At 31.1% G+C, this 17233-nt stretch overlaps 2 protein-coding genes and 2 long non-coding RNA genes across 5 annotated transcripts; 2 read left to right on the top strand and 2 right to left on the bottom strand.

The window, feature by feature from the left end:
- Positions 1-1506: 1506 nt before the first annotated feature.
- Positions 1507-5511, bottom strand: LOC105258904 (ras-related protein rab7). 2 transcript variants are annotated; one of them, XM_011270478.3, is made up of 6 exons: positions 5332-5511; positions 3954-4139; positions 3653-3871; positions 3297-3434; positions 3080-3215; positions 1507-2079 (listed from the first exon to the last, which is right to left on the bottom strand). In XM_011270478.3, the coding sequence occupies exons 2-5, from the start codon at positions 4131-4133 to the stop codon at positions 3129-3131; spliced, it is 624 nt and encodes a 207-aa protein (XP_011268780.1). In that variant the 5' UTR covers positions 4134-4139; positions 5332-5511; the 3' UTR covers positions 1507-2079; positions 3080-3128. The 2 variants fall into 2 exon arrangements, with proteins under 2 accessions (XP_011268780.1, XP_011268779.1); XM_011270477.3 differs by lacking the exon at positions 1507-2079 and having other exon boundaries at positions 2616-3215.
- A 257-nt stretch (positions 5512-5768) lies between these two features.
- LOC105258903 lies at positions 5769-8420 on the top strand. The gene is made up of 3 exons (XR_889778.3): positions 5769-5878; positions 7631-7746; positions 8287-8420. It is a non-coding gene; the product is annotated as an uncharacterized LOC105258903 (long non-coding RNA).
- LOC105258902 lies at positions 8352-15103 on the bottom strand. Its single transcript, XM_011270476.3, has 2 exons — positions 14873-15103; positions 8352-9914 (listed from the first exon to the last, which is right to left on the bottom strand). The coding sequence occupies exons 1-2, from the start codon at positions 14994-14996 to the stop codon at positions 9574-9576; spliced, it is 465 nt and encodes a 154-aa protein (XP_011268778.1). The 5' UTR covers positions 14997-15103; the 3' UTR covers positions 8352-9573.
- LOC109610557 lies at positions 12125-14990 on the top strand. The gene is made up of 4 exons (XR_003123451.1): positions 12125-12440; positions 12524-12726; positions 13171-13282; positions 14844-14990. It is a non-coding gene; the product is annotated as an uncharacterized LOC109610557 (long non-coding RNA).
- Positions 15104-17233: the final 2130 nt, after the last annotated feature.

The raw sequence follows: 17233 nt of genomic DNA, 5'->3' as shown, positions 1-17233 counted from the left end.
AAGGTGTTGGAGCAAGGTATGACAGATTCCTCTTACTATCTCTTGTGAATAGTAAACATTCAAAAAAAACCGATACTATACTTACAATACTTTACCTCTCGAGAAGTAAATAAAGCAAAATCTGGAAACCAGATTTAATCATCTGAAGACTTGAGTTTTACCAAAGTTAATAATATTATCAATTTAATATTCGAGAATGTCAATGTGAGTATACTTTATTTTCAAAATTTAAAGTTCAAATTCAAAGAAAAATGATATAAATTTTAATAATTAAAAGCATTAATCATTAATGACAATATTTAACATTTTTAAAACAGATTTTAATATCCTCCTTTTCAAGTAATGTTTATCAAAATGTAATAAATATTACTATGGATTATAACTGTATATTGAAAGACTTGATTTTTTATTATAAATGTGTATTAATTGTTCACTTATAATAATATATCATGTAGAAGCATATTTGCAGTATAAGAATGATAAGTGGAAACAATAGCAATCTAAAAGTAGTGGCAACAATACTGGCAATAGTAACAGCAATAATAACAATAATATTATTTATAATTATATTTATCATTAACATATTTCGATAGAATTATACATGTTATTAATTATAATCGCCATGGTCATGATTATCTTTACTTATATACATGTGCATACATATATATATGCATAGACCCCTAAAAACACTCGATAGTGCAAATGTTTTGTGTATATATATATAATACATATACAGAATATCTCAGAAAGTTACGCATCTTCGACTATAGTATTCCTCGACAAATAATCGCCTCTTTTTTAGTGAAATTTTGATTGAAATTTCATCTTTTTTAGTACCTCTGTATTATATTTTCATATCAAACATCTTGTGCCTCAAAAAAATTTAGACTATTTAATTATTTTCACACTTCTACAACTTTTAATTCAAGTCTTTTAGATGTTAATCATTTAACAATGAAAAGCTATTTTGATAGCTGATCGAGTTACTATAATTCTTAGTTTGCAGCGTACAATGTATCTATAATCTAGAAAATATGAGATTTATGGGACACCCTGCATGTGCATATATATTTCAAGCATTAAAAGTTTTATTTCATAAGAATGTTATATATGTACACAGGGTGGCTCAAAAATGGCGGGTATTATCAGTAACTAAGATTTCGCAGGAAACATTCACGCGGTAAGTAATTTGACGCGAAACATCATCAAATAATTTCAGTCTGTCCATCGATGGCTATGTAATTATTAATTGAACATAACTTGGAATGACAGAGTTGTATATTAATGTGTAATTTGTGAAATAAAAATTTTGCAACTTCCTAATTATAATTCAAAGATTGCAAATTATCAAAGATTACAATCCCGACTTGGATGACAATTACTGATACCGCGATGCATAATACTATCGTGCTATATTGCTCTACTATAAAAAGTATGCTTACCTTGCTCTATCTCTCTCTCTTTTTTTCTTTGAAATCGAATTTTAAAACATCTAACACATCATAATGAACGCACAATTATTTTTTACTACAAAAATCTAAGATACAGCATTATTTGGATATTTTTCCTCGCATGAACTATGAGAAAGCTCACTTCTTTCATGAAAATAAATATCACACGCCATTAGGATTATAATTATTGTTCTAACAAGGGACTATATAGATAGAATTAAAGTATTACAAGAGCGCTTATTGATATGGCTATCAGGATATAAAGATTCATATTTATAACGATAAATTGTCCTAAATGGATTATATCTTGTCTTATTTACAAAATATAGTCTGCATAAAATTGTTGCTCGATAGACCATACAATTGACGATTAATTCACCGCGCACTGGGATTTCATTGTGTGTCTTGCGTACAGTAAAAAATTTGAAAAATTGATGTGCATCGCGGTACAAGAAGAGGAATCTCGCATTTAAAAGATGAATCTGGGATCTTTACAGAAAAATTTAAAAAATATCTCTTGCAAAAATTATTATAGACAACACATCCAGCGACGAGAAATTTTTCTAAGTCACATTTGTAACGAATTTTCTTCTCTTTTTAAATTGGGATGGCCGATATATAAATATCCCTAAAAATGGTTTAAAATAATTATTTATATGAACAAAATGTAATAAATTTAGTATCAATATGTACGCAACAACGAAATTATTATGATTCTATATTTGAATATACAATAACTGAGAATTTTATATAGAAAGAAAAGATCGAGGAGTTCATACACCATGCATCCGTGTGAATTCCAACTCGTTAAAATAGCTTATACAAGACATTATAAAGTATCTTAATAACTTTATTATAATCTTATTTTCCTCTATTTTATACGAATCATTTTTATTCTGACAGCAAATATTCAGTTCCTTCTAAGAATAATAAGCTATATACTAGAGCTCCTCTGTAAATGCAATTGTATTTAACAAATTATGAGCAAATTCTTTTATTATAATTTATTAACAATACCACTAATTGTGTGTGTTCCCGACCTATATATTATCCTCTCTGGTACAATATATATATAATATATATATAACGATTCCTATATATATATTGTTTGGAAACTTCGAGATATTGTTATGGTGAAATTAATTCAACAATAAATCATCAAGATTAAGATAAGAATAGTTCAATTGTTTTGCCATATAAGAGAGCATTACAATACTTAAAAACAAGATGCAAATCCTTGATTTAAAGGATAACGTAGAGAGATCTACATATACGACAAATCCAGCAGGTATATAATTTAAGACATTGCGATATTTTTTAGGTCAGGAAGTCGGATAAATATATCTTATTCCCATATACATTTACAAAAACAATTTATACATGTATATATCGATAGTTTGTACACATCCCGTTACGTATGGATTTAATTCGTTACTCTTTACCGTGCACGAATGATTGTTTCAATAAAACTATTTCGAGAATATTGAGACATTTCGCGGATAGAAGAAGATTGTATAATAATACGTTGAGATGAGGAAATATATTTGTGACTTCCTGCACACATAAAGCTCATCGCAATATATTCTCCGTGTCCTTTATGCGCAGGTGACGTAAATGTAGAATCTGACCTGTGCATCTTTATTAGTCATCCAAGTGATATTACTGTTGTGCCAAGACCTAGCAAGCACATGAATCACCTCTGCCATTGCTTCTTTGGTCGTTGCTCAATTTGATTTGATCCGGAAATTCATTATAAAGTTCAACCTAGGATTTACAAAATGTAGAGATTAGATTCACATATATATGTTGAAAAAATATTCTACACTGTCTATTTAATATACTTACTTCGCTTTCTTGAGCTAAAGCATTTTTAGCTATCGTTTGAAAAGCCTGTTCGACATTAATAGCCTCTTTTGCACTAGTTTCAAAATATGGAATATTATTCTTTGATTGACACCACTGTTGCGCTCTCTTGCTCGATACCTATAACACAAAGTATAAAAAAAATATATAAAAATATACAAAATAAAATGAATGGATCAATGAAAAAATTATAACTTTAAAGCTTAAATTATCGAAATAAAGTATTGGGTTTCGTAGAATAAAATTATTTATATACATTAAAGTGTATCTAAAATTATTTATAAAAGGTTAAATTATTTTACAGGCAATATATTTATCATATAAATAATTTTACTCACTGCTCTTGATTCAAGATCTACTTTATTCCCAAGCACAACGAACGGAAAATTATCTGGATCCCGAGGAGAAGCTTGAATTAAAAATTCATCTCTCCATGAATCTAGAGATTTAAAGCTAGTTGGAGCAGATACATCAAATACAAGCACACAGCAATCAGCGCCTCTATAAAAAGCCACTCCTAATGATTGAAATCTTTCTTGTCCAGCGGTATCCCAGATCTGAGGTAAAAGAAATACTTTGAGATATAGAAGAGATACTTAGAGATATATAATAATAGAATTAAAACTGATTGTATATTACCTGCATAGTGACTATTCTATCCTCCACCATCACTTCCTTAGTCAAAAAATCTGCTCCTATTGTTGCTTTATATTGATTACTAAACTTTTTATTGACATATTGATTCATCAAAGAAGTTTTTCCAACTCCTGAATCTCCAAGGATAATAACTTTTAACAACACTTTCTTGCGGGATGCCATGTTTTGCTGAAGATAATGTTAAAATAATGTTAAAATAATGTTAAGAATTAATTTTTTAATAATAAATATTTGAAACTGAAATTATATTAATTGTATAATTTTAAAATAGAGACAATTTTGTGAGTCATTAATTCAAATACATGATATAAGAATCAAGTTACAGAAGAATATATCTTTAATCTCATATTGTTGATGATTCATGATCAAAAATAATATATCACAAAAATTTATTTTAACATAAATTTTACAAACTTTTATTTAAAAAGGAGAAATAATTAATTACATTAAAAATTTGAAAATATAATAAATTTCAGTCAATAAAATATAATACACACCAATTTTTTATTACATTAATAGAAATTTTGTCTTTTTATTTTAAAGTCTTCAAATTGAAATAAATCTAATTTGATATATTTACAATTTAAATATCACAATTGCTTTCAAATTAAGATCGTTGTCATTTCTTGTATTTGTGTTATGATAAAGGAAAACTTTACATTTTGATTATTCTTACAAATATCTCATAAATCAATAAAATATATATCTTTCTTTTCAATTTTATTAACATAATTTTATGACAAAGAATAAACTGTATAAAATACTTTTTGAACTGTAAATATCAAAAATGTCAACTTTCAATGTATTACATACTATATTTACATCTTTTCTATTATTTACTTGATACATGCACATCAAAACAATGAACTGAGTATCCACTATTGCATCAAAAATCCAATGCTGGGTATCTTAAAAAAATGATTGATCATATGAATCATCTAACGTGACGATAGGAAAGTACATCTCCAAGTAACAATGACGTATGTGCATGTACAACGCACTCGCAAGGAGAAAAAAAAGAGGACCGAATGACTTTCTTCCCGAAGCTTTTTAAGCGCGAATTTTTTGGCGGTCAACGTCGAAACGACACTTCTGGAGGCCCGCGTTTCAGGATCCGCGCCGTGTGTCACGGTGCATCCAAGGCACGATTAGGGATGACGAGCGAGATCACGTCGCGAGGAACGGAATCCGTTCAACTGCGCGATGCTCCGCGGAAACCTGTCACACGCGAGCAAAATATATCCGAGACTCGATTGTACGCGACGATCGCACGACGCAGGATATACCCGCGAGACGCACGAGAGTGCGGGTGGACGTTTGGGTGGACGTCGTGAATGTCGGGTATCACGTCGCGCGTTACCTGGAACTCGGTAGAAAATATCGATGCAAACGCTCCGCGCTCCAGCACACTTTACACAAAGAAAATGGCGTGTTATGAAATCACGAGTATGACAACGATGTCGTCACCTGTTCCTCGCCTCCCTTATCGACCGAGTGTAATACGCGTATCGTGTATCGTATGCATGCTCTTCAGAGTCGATTCGCAGGTATGTCGATACATATATTCGCGATCACTCGAATTGCTTTAAAGGTCCGTTCTTTGACAGCGCGCCAGTCGCGAGCTGTCAAATATTCGACGCGTGATTGGTCGAAAGCATCGGCGCGCACAGAGACGAGCCGGCCAATCGGAGATCTCGAAATTTGCACTGGCACCTCAATTTGTTTTTTTATTCCTTGTGGAAGATATTTTCCTGCGTCATCTTGTCGGCGTCGTGACTTCCTCGAGTAAAAGAAGCAACGAATCTTTTTTAGTTACATATCAATTTTATATTTTTGATTAATTAGTTTTGATCAAATACTTTTCTGAAAAGCGGAATTTGGTAGCGCGAGCTTTCTTCGACACTCAGGTGAGAAGCGAAGAATCTTCTTTTGTTACATATCAACTATTTCCGGAAAAGTGGAATAATGAATATTTCAAAATTATATCATCTATCTGTTTAAATAGCAATTGCTAATTGAAAAATAAAATTTGGGAGTTATCGTATCTTTTTACGTTCCAGATAGCAAAAATAATCATTGTAATATTATTTTAATTTGAGTCAAATATAATAAATGATACGTTTCTCCTAGTGAGAAATGTTGATCGAATCTACATCAATTCGATCAGCGTTTCTCACTGGGTTATGTCTTGGCATAAATGCTTCTTTTTATGATAAAATTCGATTAATAAGTAAATAAATATATATTTATATTACACTATTTGTAAAAAATAAATTTTTCCTATGAGGTCTCGAAAGAATATTTGAAATTCTTAAAAATTCATTCGTATTGACAGGTTTATAGTACAGATTATTAACATTTATATTGTTTTAGAATTGCATGGAAAATAGCTTTAAAATTTGCGCCATTTTAAAAGTTCGCAAATTACTTCTTTCAAATCATGTTTTCCTAATATTGAGAAGTTGACGACTTGCTCGATGTGATTTATTTCTTTCCCCTATAATGTTCCTCTCTAGGGGGCGCGTAATTCAAATCCTAACGTAGGTCGTGTCACCTCTTATCGAAATATGTGTTCCTAATACTTCGTCGGCTTGTCGGCAGCGCACGCTTTCTCTAATTCTCTCATTGTGTTTCCCGCGCGATGGAGTAATTAACCTATCTTCTGTTGGCATTTTACATTATTTTCCATTAAAAGCGACTGGATGCGAATATTTCTTAATTTACATTAACTATTAAAAAGAATAATTATATATAAAAATGAAAAATTCATTGTTGAATTACACTTTTTTATGTTCATATTTTTTTTAATATGATTTTTTTTACACGTGTCTTTGTGTCAATCTCTTTTGATATTAATAATAGACAAATACTTAATTGTTAATTTACAAAACAATCTTTTTATGTTAATAATTATATGGGCTAATCATGATTCTTGTTTATACATTTTAAATCTTGAAATATTTTTTTGTTTTCAATATATATTTAATGTAATGCAAAATATGCAAATTTTTTTACTATTGATTAATATCAGATATGTCAATTTATATAGATTATAGGCAGATAAAAAAAAGAAAAAAATATATATATATATAATTTATATATAAATCTATTGCTGATAAATTTATTGCTCACGAATTTATATAAGTCTGTATCTGCTTGTATATACTTATGTTGACATTTCGCGAGCTGTAGCAGAATAACATTTATATTCTAATCGTTATCCTTGGCATAAAATATTGCATAGGTTTATAATGTAGATAAATTCATTAGTTACTTAATGATTCAGATTACATAATATCGCAAATATTATGTAGAATATCTTTTTACATAAAAATATATATACATATATACAAATATATATATATATATATATATATATGTGAATAGTAATATAAAATGAAATTGCAATTCTAATTAATACTACTCGCGATTGCAATTGAAAAAAGTTGTTAAGAAAATAATAATAATAACTATATATTGATGCCTTTATAGATTTAAAAGATAACATATTTAATTTATTATTGCATTCGTTAAATTATGAGTTACGAAATCATTAATAATTATTGTAGAAATTTGCAATTATTTCAATGTCGTGATAATTTATATAATGTCGATATTAAAATATATTTCTATGTTTCTTTTTATCTATTCTTTTGCAGCAAAACGGAAACTCGAAATGAGAAGAGACAGTAGAGATATTTCGGAGAAAGTAGGTCTCATGATTTATTTGGGTAGAGACCAAAAATCTTGTTTGCTTCTCGCCTACTTTTACAAGGTTAGTCATCACTTACGTTTTCTCGAAATTGCGTTGCATCAATTATTTATGCTCATTCTCCAAATATTAAATATTGTCTGCGGATTTAAAAAAAATCAGGCATTTATTTTAAAGTAAGAATGTTTGTGCCCGGTTCAATCTCACGTTTAATTATTATAATATAATTAATTTTTGCAATCTTGAATTAAATTTCTTTTGATCAAAATTAAGCAAAAAACAATATTGTATTTTCAATTTGTCAATTTTTTTCTCTTTTTTCTTAAAATTTTATTGCTAAAAAGTTCTATTCGATTCTTAATATTGAATAATTTCATAAAATATTTTTTTATTTCGAAACACATTGTAAGCGATGTGATTTTATATTCTCCACTTTTTTATTTAATTATACACACATTTTCATATTTATGTAATTATAAATTATATGTAATATTTAATTATTGCTTACGCATTTATAAGCATTTTTAAAAAACTTAATTTTAAGACATATAAATTTTTTTTCAGATTATTAGCTGAGTTATATGATCTGATTTTTGATTCTAGATCCAGAGATGAAAAATAGGAGGAGGAAGGATCAAGATTGAACGAGGAGAAAAATACAACGCGGATTGAATTAAATAAGTAAATTAATTTAATCACATATAATTACAATCACACATATTTGCGATACATATACCAGACTCTGCTATGAAACTTTGTCATATAGCCAAGAAAGGCTTAAGTCGACTTAACTAGAGAGGTATCGATTACCGATTAAATATTATTAGAAGGCAAAAAGAAAGTATCTAAACTTTTCGACCGCTTTTGCAATTAAATCGAAATAGTATAACAAAAAGGTAGCATCCTTTTGACGGATTTAGTAGAAAAATTAAACTTATGCCGAATTTCTTTAATAAATTCTGTATCTGTTATCTATCTTTTTTATGATATATATTTTATACTTTTTATTTATTATTTTTTTTCTCTCTCTCTCTCTCTTTTTCGCTTTCTCTCTTTTTTTGATAATCTTCAGGATGTAAAAATTTTATCTTTTTAAGATATATATACATCTACATTTCCCGAAATTATTTTTGTTATTAAATCATGTGTTCAGGCATTGACTGAGTAGTTATAGAATATGAAAATAATTAGTGAGTGTATATTCTGATAAGTTAGGGACTTTACAATAAAGTTACGGAAATGCAATTGCGAAAAACGAGTGCGTTGGAAGTTTTTTATCGTGCTTATGGTTTGTAAAGGCGCGGTCTGAAATTTGTATATAATTAGCTTAATCTGAATCATGTGTACGGAATCGGATCACGTTAAGCGGTGAGTGGTATCACGGTATGGCCTCGTCGCGATCGGCATAAATGTTGCACAATCTTGTCGAACAATTCATCATCGAGCAATTAGTTACAGGTAGCTGACATATGAAGAGATCTTTGTGGTTATACTTAATGCAAAGTGACATTGATCGATCGCTATTTATGCGACAATTATATTTTCTCCGAGAAATACTGCTGACACAGCTAACTTTTTCATCGCACACCGGTTGTCGAAACAGTTTGGAATTTCATTTCAATACATCTCATGTTTTTATATATATACACGCGGTTATATATCTCGATATTGCGCTAACTGTCTAGTGTGAAAGGAACCTTTCCATCAAGACTGTCGCCTCGGAAAATAAAATTCTTGAATATATATTCGACGCACGATTCGCCGTTTCGCGTATCAAGACAGATCGGGCAGTGTTTTTCGACATTAAGATGAATCCGGGTCCGATTAATTTCATCGAGGAGGCTACACCGCAACTTTCTCTCCGGGGTAGCTTTTTTCGGCGCTACCATCTTAAGCTTTCGGGGTAGCCTCCGGCGGCACGTTTGCGGCTTCCGCTTCGGTCGGCGGTGGCAAGGTCGGGATCTCCGGGTATTCGAGCTTAACGCCTTCCTCGCACTCGAAGATCGGACAACAGTCGGGGAAACTCGCGGTCTTGTTGGTCTTTTCAGAGAGCTTGCATTTGGGGTTGGCCTTGGGCAGTGGACCGCAGTCCTCCACCAACTCGAATAGACGACCGGAATTGTCGTCGGCAGGTACGCAGGTAGAACGGCCACAGAACGGCGACAGCTCCCAAGTCTTCGTCGGCTCGATAGTCGCACACTTGGTCGACGCGAAGCACATGCCGGGGAAGTCTGCAATACATAACAACATTATTTTAAGTAAGACGCGATTTATAATTGAATAAAATACTGAATTATCATATGATAAATATAATAGAAAACGCAGTGCACGATTATTTATTTATGTCATTGTTTAAATTAAAAGAAAAATGCGCAAATCTAATTGTCGAAAAATTTGCAGATTCTGTTCACGAGCCACATTCGATTTTTATCGGATGACGATGATGCATGCGAAATATGAGAGTAAAAGGCCATTCATCAGCGAACGGATGAAACGGAGATTGCATTTCCTTAATAACGTGCTCGCTCACGTGTGCGTGTATTATCTCGTTAACTCGTCACGCGCGAAAAGTGTCGTTACTTTCTAATGCGCCATGCTCACCGGACCTAAGCGGTGTTAATGTTTGCCACAATAATATTGCTCATTAATTGCAGCCTGAATGATGGAGCTGATAAAAGAGCTGACGTGAGAGAACAGATGCGATAAAAAATTCTTAATATCGGGTTGCACACAACGCGCAAATGAAATTAATTAACGTTATCGATAATAACGATCGAAAACGTTTCGTATACAGGATTTCTTCGACTCATATGATGTTTATCTTAATAATATCTGATCGTCTAATTATCAATTTTCAAAATCGAGATTTTATCTCTCGATTCATATATTTGAGCACATCTTTTCTTATTATACATGCTCTGTGAGCATTAACACATCAACATATCTTGATAAATTACTCTTTCTTTATTTTTTTCTGTCAAATGTGCAATCAAAATTTTTATAAAAAAATCTATTTATTGATATTAAAATTATAACTAATAAATACTTTATTCTCGAATATAAATCGATGCTCGTATATCAACATCATGATTTATTTATTTCAAACGAGTTGTGCGATATAACGAGAATACAATACTGCCTGCTGAGTTTAGCGACCTATTTTCAAACCAACCCGTATATCTGCAATACATTAATGACAGTTGGAAATTTCACTTCCTCGATGTAGAACGTCGTCGTGCGCGACGATGACGACGATAAATGCAACGGATGACGGAATTATGGGGCTAATTCGATTGTAATCGGTGACAGTAATCTCGATACCCATCCGCGTCGACGACTGGATTCTCCCCATCGTCGTCATCGTCGTTGTCAGTGATTGTGCTAGAAACTTCAAGGAGAAACACTTTCACTGTCACACTGGTTGAATCGGTCGATCGCAACCTTTTACGCAATACGACGACGACAAATGTTAAGAGTCGTTACAATGGGCGTCGACTTGGTCGCAGTTACATCAGCCCTTCGAGAAATCTTGATTCAGAATCTTGATGATCTTGATAATCTTGAGGATACGAAAATTATTTTACTCAAATTATTTTACTCAATAACTCGATAGGATTCAGGAATGAAAAGATTTTGAAATTATAAAAAGAAATCTTTTAAAAAAGTTCTGATTGGCTACAATTCAAATAAAATTATGAAAAGTTTAAACAAATGATTTTTTAAATAACATTAAATAATGTTAATAAAGTGTAATAAAAACAAATACAAAAATCTCGAATAGAAAGTTTATAATTAAATAATTCCGAAAAACTTATTTTTGGTTGCAATTCACTTATGACTCATGTTTTTTGCTGTCTCATGTTGTGTATAATCATGATAAAGACGAGAATCAATATAAGATTACGCACTTTGCAAAGACGTCAGAATATCTAATTATATATGTATATATAATCCTCCATCTCACAAGTGAGTGTATTATTCGCGAAATTTAAATAATGACGTGTTTGTTACTATTTCCTCAATGCCATCGATACATTGACTGGAGTCTCGACATGATTGGCATTTATGGCACTGCTAATATATCGTTGCGGTTTGCTCGTTTCACCAGTCAGCATGAAATAGTAAACAAGACTTAATGAAACGAGAGATTACAGAGATTTTAATTTTACTAAAAATTTATAAGTCAAAATTTTAAAACAACAAATTAAATATTTAAAGGTAATCAATAATTGTAGAAAAGAGATATTATGAGAACTTTATAACAGACTTTCACCGGAACTTGCAAGATACATGATGACTTGAAACTCGTATGTATAATTAAGGATCTCTCATTCATTAATATTATTTTCAAAAAATTCAAAATTATTAAAAATTATAATAAAATTGCAAAAATATCTACATTTTTTAAAAATATAGAGTATCTTTCACAAAGATACTAAAATTAAACGAATCTAATTTGGTCATCAAGAAGTTAATAGCATAAATGAGAAAAGAGAAAAGTTATAATTTATAATCATGATACACGACTTTTGCGCCTCTATAATTTTTTTCGAAAGTCTCGCGATGCAGGTGAACGTGACGATCTTTCTCTGATTTTATGCTGTTTGATTCCGCCTGTACTTTCATCGTGAGTACCAGTTGTCATTTCTATAGCTAATAGACGAAGTTGTTAGTTTTCATGGGCGTTTCGCTTTCAAATGACGAGGATATTTTATGCGATAAACGAAGGAAATGTTACTGTACAATTTCACTCTTAGGTATAGTTCTTTCAACTAACAGCATTCAAAGAGATATATGTTTGTATATTACAAAGAATGTATGAAAGGTTTCATTGTTCCAGGTTTTCAAAGAGCTAAAGGAGTGTCAAGAGTGCCGAGATTTATTCGTGTTACATATTCAACACAAAATCTTCGCTTCGCGGACATGTGTAACCTTCTAAGATCCTGACCGACGACGAGATCTATTTTCCTTGTAAGTTTCCACACCCAGTACAATGCTGTCTTCGCTACAATTCGAGCAACGAGGTCGCATAATTTTCTTGTCGTGAGTAATTCGATTATTCATGGAAATCCAAGGTCTTTACTAACAAATAGGAAAAAAACGAGGTCGCGATAATTAAAGATCGATTAAGGAAATACATCGTGTCTACGCAAACGTCAAGGATTCTCTCTCTAAAAAGCTCTCAATTTATTGTCGTAAGATATTGCACAATCCCGCATCAAAACGACAATTTCTATTAAATAATAAAATAAAAAATAACGTTTATAACATATTAATTCTTCATTAATCGCAAGGCAATATTTGAAATGTAATGCATAGAATAATCTTCTAAATAAATAAATATTTTACAAACTATAAACATTTACGGCAAATCACAATTTAATTATCATACTAACTTGTCTTTTTTTCAAATTGCGATATTGACAATTTTTTATCACGATATGTTATATTTTTTAAGTATTAATCTTAAACATAAAAATTTTACAGGGACGATCGTTTCTACGATGGGATTCGAGAAAGAGAAATGCATCACTGCATCCTACTGATCGTATAAAGAAGAAAGTGATATCGGGCAAGGAACGAGGCAAAACTGGTATCGGTAAGGGGATCATAAGGTGATGATTACGGCATGAAACTTTCACGCGGTCTTGCGATCTTGACGCCAAGAGTAATGTGCGATTCCTATTTTTCTCGATTTGTTCGTGAGATATTGCCGCCGATACATCGTGTGAATCAGGAACCGTGCTTAAGTAAGATAAAAAAGTGTCGAGAATCATGCGTATCGAAGATACGCATGGATGAATACTAAGGAAACATTACAGAATAAAAAAAGTGATATTCATCGCAAGGTCAGTGCGAGGGAAAACGTGCGAAGAATAGACAAGGATTTATGCTATCTTAGAATCTACGAGATTGCGATAATTACAAAGTATAAACGTAGTCATTTTTTATAAATAGATAAGATCTTCGATTCATGCAAAATACAAAGTGACTTTTAATTTATAATTTATACAGTTATTCTCTGAGCAATTAAAGGATCTAATTACAAGAATCGGAAGACTATATTAAACATTTAAAAAATTCCACAATAATTTTATACAAAATTCTTTTAAAGCATCTTATTTATCTTGAAAATTGGCAGTTTCAATTTAATGAATTTTCCAAATGATCGATTTAAATATAAATTATGCTATTTTCTTTTTCACCTGCATCGCGAATGACATTAGCGTGTCATCGAGATTCCGAGACAGTGGTTCAACACGCGTGACAAGACATCGTAAGAAAGTTGAGTCCTTTCAGGAACCGGTTGAAAATAACGACAATTGTCCCACTTGCCGGTCATGTACGTACTGTACTTCTTTGAATTCGGCCAGATACTTAACAGAGATTCTCAACTGATGGTCCGCGAGAACATTTTTCCTCATATTTATTATTTTTCTCAAAAACAAATTCTTACTCATACTTTTAAAAAAGAATCATATTGCTAATTTATTTTACAGAATCTCATATTTATATGAATGTATAATTATTATTATTATTTTTTATATAAATGCACCAATAAATTTGACAAAAATATATCTTATTTAAAATAAATCTTAATTAAATAATAGAATTAACTTGTAAACATTCGTCTTATAAATACATCTTAAAGAACACATTACATTTATACATTATAATTTACTTACATTTTTTCTGTTTAAATCAATAATATATTATTTTTTAATTTTTTTTAACAAAAAAACGTGCTGACCTAAATATGATATTTTTCTTCTAATAACGAATTAATATATTATTTATCGTGATAATTACATGTTTAATATGAATTATAATATGTGTGTAACATAAATGTGTCACAAATGTATATTATTTTGTACATTTATCGAAAAATAACATATTATTTATTTATTTATTTATTTATTGTTCATAATTATTTAAAATATCTCGCGATAAAAATATCCTTTCGAAGCTATCTTTCACTAGATGGAAAGAAAGATTATAGTGCTTATATATAATTGACTTATTATTGATAATTGAATGTAATTTATTTTTCTGATTGATTTTTTTATCATATATTTAATCGGATGTCACAAGTAGACAAAATTTGAAATTAATTAGAAAGAACTAAATTTACGGTGACTTCTATAAAGTTTATTTTACAGATTGACAACTAACGAAGGCATACACTCACCACGAAGAACATCTGCGGGTATCAGCCTTCGAAAGGTTTTCGGTCGTTCCTGCTCCGTAGTCCCCTCAGCGGCGACGAAAGCGACCGCAGCGCACAGCAAGATAAACTTGACGATGAGCTTCATGATTCGGGACAGATAGACTCACTGGGGCCTCTCCTTTAGGCACAGGAGGGAAAGAAAAATGGAGCTTCTTGTTTCGATTAAGACTGGTTGGGCCTGATTCCCGTAGCAGCATTTTATAGCCGGCTATCGGGCGGGGTCCCTGTTATCCCCACCAGATCAACGTAGTCTCTCACCTCTTGAACCGCCAGTCACCGAAGAATCGTTCGCGACCGGAGCTCGAGCGGTGCCGGAGACACCAGAAGTAAGCGCGGGATCCAGGTAGAAGAGGTAAGTGGGGATGTATCTTATGTGGGACTGATTGTGAGTAATTATATTTGATCTTTAGTGTGAAATTTGTCTGAGAGGAGTAAAATATCTGGCTATTATATAATGTATAAGGGGATAAATATAATGCATGTGAAAAAAGAGTTTATATTGTTAAAAAGAATTTTTATGATAGGAAATTTATGATAAGGAATTTATTTTTTAACTGATGTCATACATAAAATGTGAAATATTATTTCGAATATTTTGATTTGAGTACAACGTATTTATCTTATAATATTTTAAACTTGCGCTGATATCATATATATTAATTTAGATCAGTAGTATAGATAGTTTATAGATCGGCGTGCACACAAATGTAGACGCATGATGTAAAGAAGATTAATTAGTAGACAACCACTTATTACGCGTATCGCGAAATTGCTCTGAACATGTCTTTAGAGATTAATAAGTTGTCATCAACTTTCATCTCTATTCATTAGAAAATCTTGATGTGCTCATTAACTTTTTTTCTGATGCGACTTTTTAACACAAAGTTCTTATCTATTTTGTCAAAGTTAATACAAAGTTTCGTATCGATGAAAGCATCGCGTAATTGTATGTGGAAAGATACCTCACTGTGAGTTACTTTGTACAAATATATAAATAGAAAATTAATATATATGTATGTGCGTAAGATTATAATTATATTATTCTATTATTAAAAATTGAGACTAGCTGTTTCCCATAAAGCAAATTATAATTTAATACACTCTATATGGTAAGATGCGTGCATACGTGTTGCGGTTCCATGCGTTACGTGCAAGAAAATAGTTATCGCGTCAAGATAATAACATAGAGAATACATATTGTTCATTTTCAGCAATTACGAGGACTTAATAACGGTATAATAATCATTGAAAAATGAATATATATGATGAAATGTTATTTTCTAATGCGATATTTGGATCTCATTTGTACGTTAATGAAGGTAAAACGCGTACGTGTCACCAAAAATGAGTCACAATTTTAATTTTATGAACCATTATGGAATCTTACCATCTTGAAAGAAAACATCTCAGAAATTATAATTGCTAAATAAATTCTGCAATTTTAAAGTTCATCTTTAATGGAATTCTACATTTTGCTTTTTGCTTAAAATCGATTTAAACAGAGATTTATCGCAATGAATAATTTACGAAGTAGATGCAGTTAGACTATTAATAATCTGGTCGAAACAAGAACTATTATGACTATGACTTTAAACACATTTCACTAAAAATAATCTGATATACTCGCATTTTATAATTTAAACTTAAAACACATTTCACTAAAAATAATCTGATATACTCGCATTTTATAATTTATTATACTATACTAATTTTATTTTTTGCTTTATATTGGTATTTGGATGACCGCGTTTGTGTCGGCTTCTTGATAGTCGTTTATATAATTAATCAGAAAATTTTGATTGGAAACAAGCAAATGAGAGAGAATTAGGCAACATTCGATAAATTTTAAAGCGTCATTAATACGGATTTCTCGGAAGGACTTACAATTAGCATAACTGTTAGTAAAGGCGAACGTTAGGAAAGCTGCGAACAGCTGATTCATTTTAGCGTGAAGGAATTGCTTAAAGGCACGTGACCTATTTGGCTAATATAAATCGTATGTTTTGTAAGTAACGTAAAATTACGCGGAAATGTTAGGCAATATTACGTGTTGCATAATACATTTAAACCGCATGCTTAGAATTGACTTGCGAATGTATAATTTTTTAATTCGAATGTTAATCTTTTATGTATGGAAGCGTTCTATTATCGAATGTCCCGTACAAAAAAAATATGCGATATATGCATGCTTTGTAAATGTTAATTGATAAAATCTTAGAAAGATACGGTCATAAATATCTCTGCTTCTCGAAAGTATTGCGAGAACCATCTAACAGTCGACATCAGAGGGGATCGTGAATGGAGGGAGGTTGCCGAAATGAA

Source organism: Camponotus floridanus, unplaced genomic scaffold (genome assembly GCF_003227725.1).
Source record: "Camponotus floridanus strain SB8 unplaced genomic scaffold, Cflo_v7.5 scaffold59, whole genome shotgun sequence".
NCBI classification, from domain to species: domain Eukaryota; kingdom Metazoa; phylum Arthropoda; class Insecta; order Hymenoptera; family Formicidae; genus Camponotus; species Camponotus floridanus.
The sequence above is the reverse complement of the archived record's forward strand: the minus strand, read 5'-3'. Positions and strand labels throughout refer to the sequence as shown.

Coding starts and splice junctions, on each gene's coding strand:
- LOC105258902 (XM_011270476.3), bottom strand. CDS start 14,996: ATGAAGCTCATCGTCAAGTTTATCTTGCTGTGCGCTGCGGTCGCTTTC. Junction 9,915..14,872: donor ACCCGCAGATGTTCTTCGTG/GTGAGTGTATGC, acceptor TATGTATTGCAG/ACTTCCCCGGCATGTGCTTC.
- LOC105258904 (XM_011270478.3), bottom strand. CDS start 4,133: ATGGCATCCCGCAAGAAAGTGTTGTTAAAAGTTATTATCCTTGGAGAT. Junction 3,872..3,953: donor ATAGAATAGTCACTATGCAG/GTAATATACAAT, acceptor CTTTTACCTCAG/ATCTGGGATACCGCTGGACA. Junction 3,435..3,652: donor TAGATCTTGAATCAAGAGCA/GTGAGTAAAATT, acceptor TTTGTGTTATAG/GTATCGAGCAAGAGAGCGCA.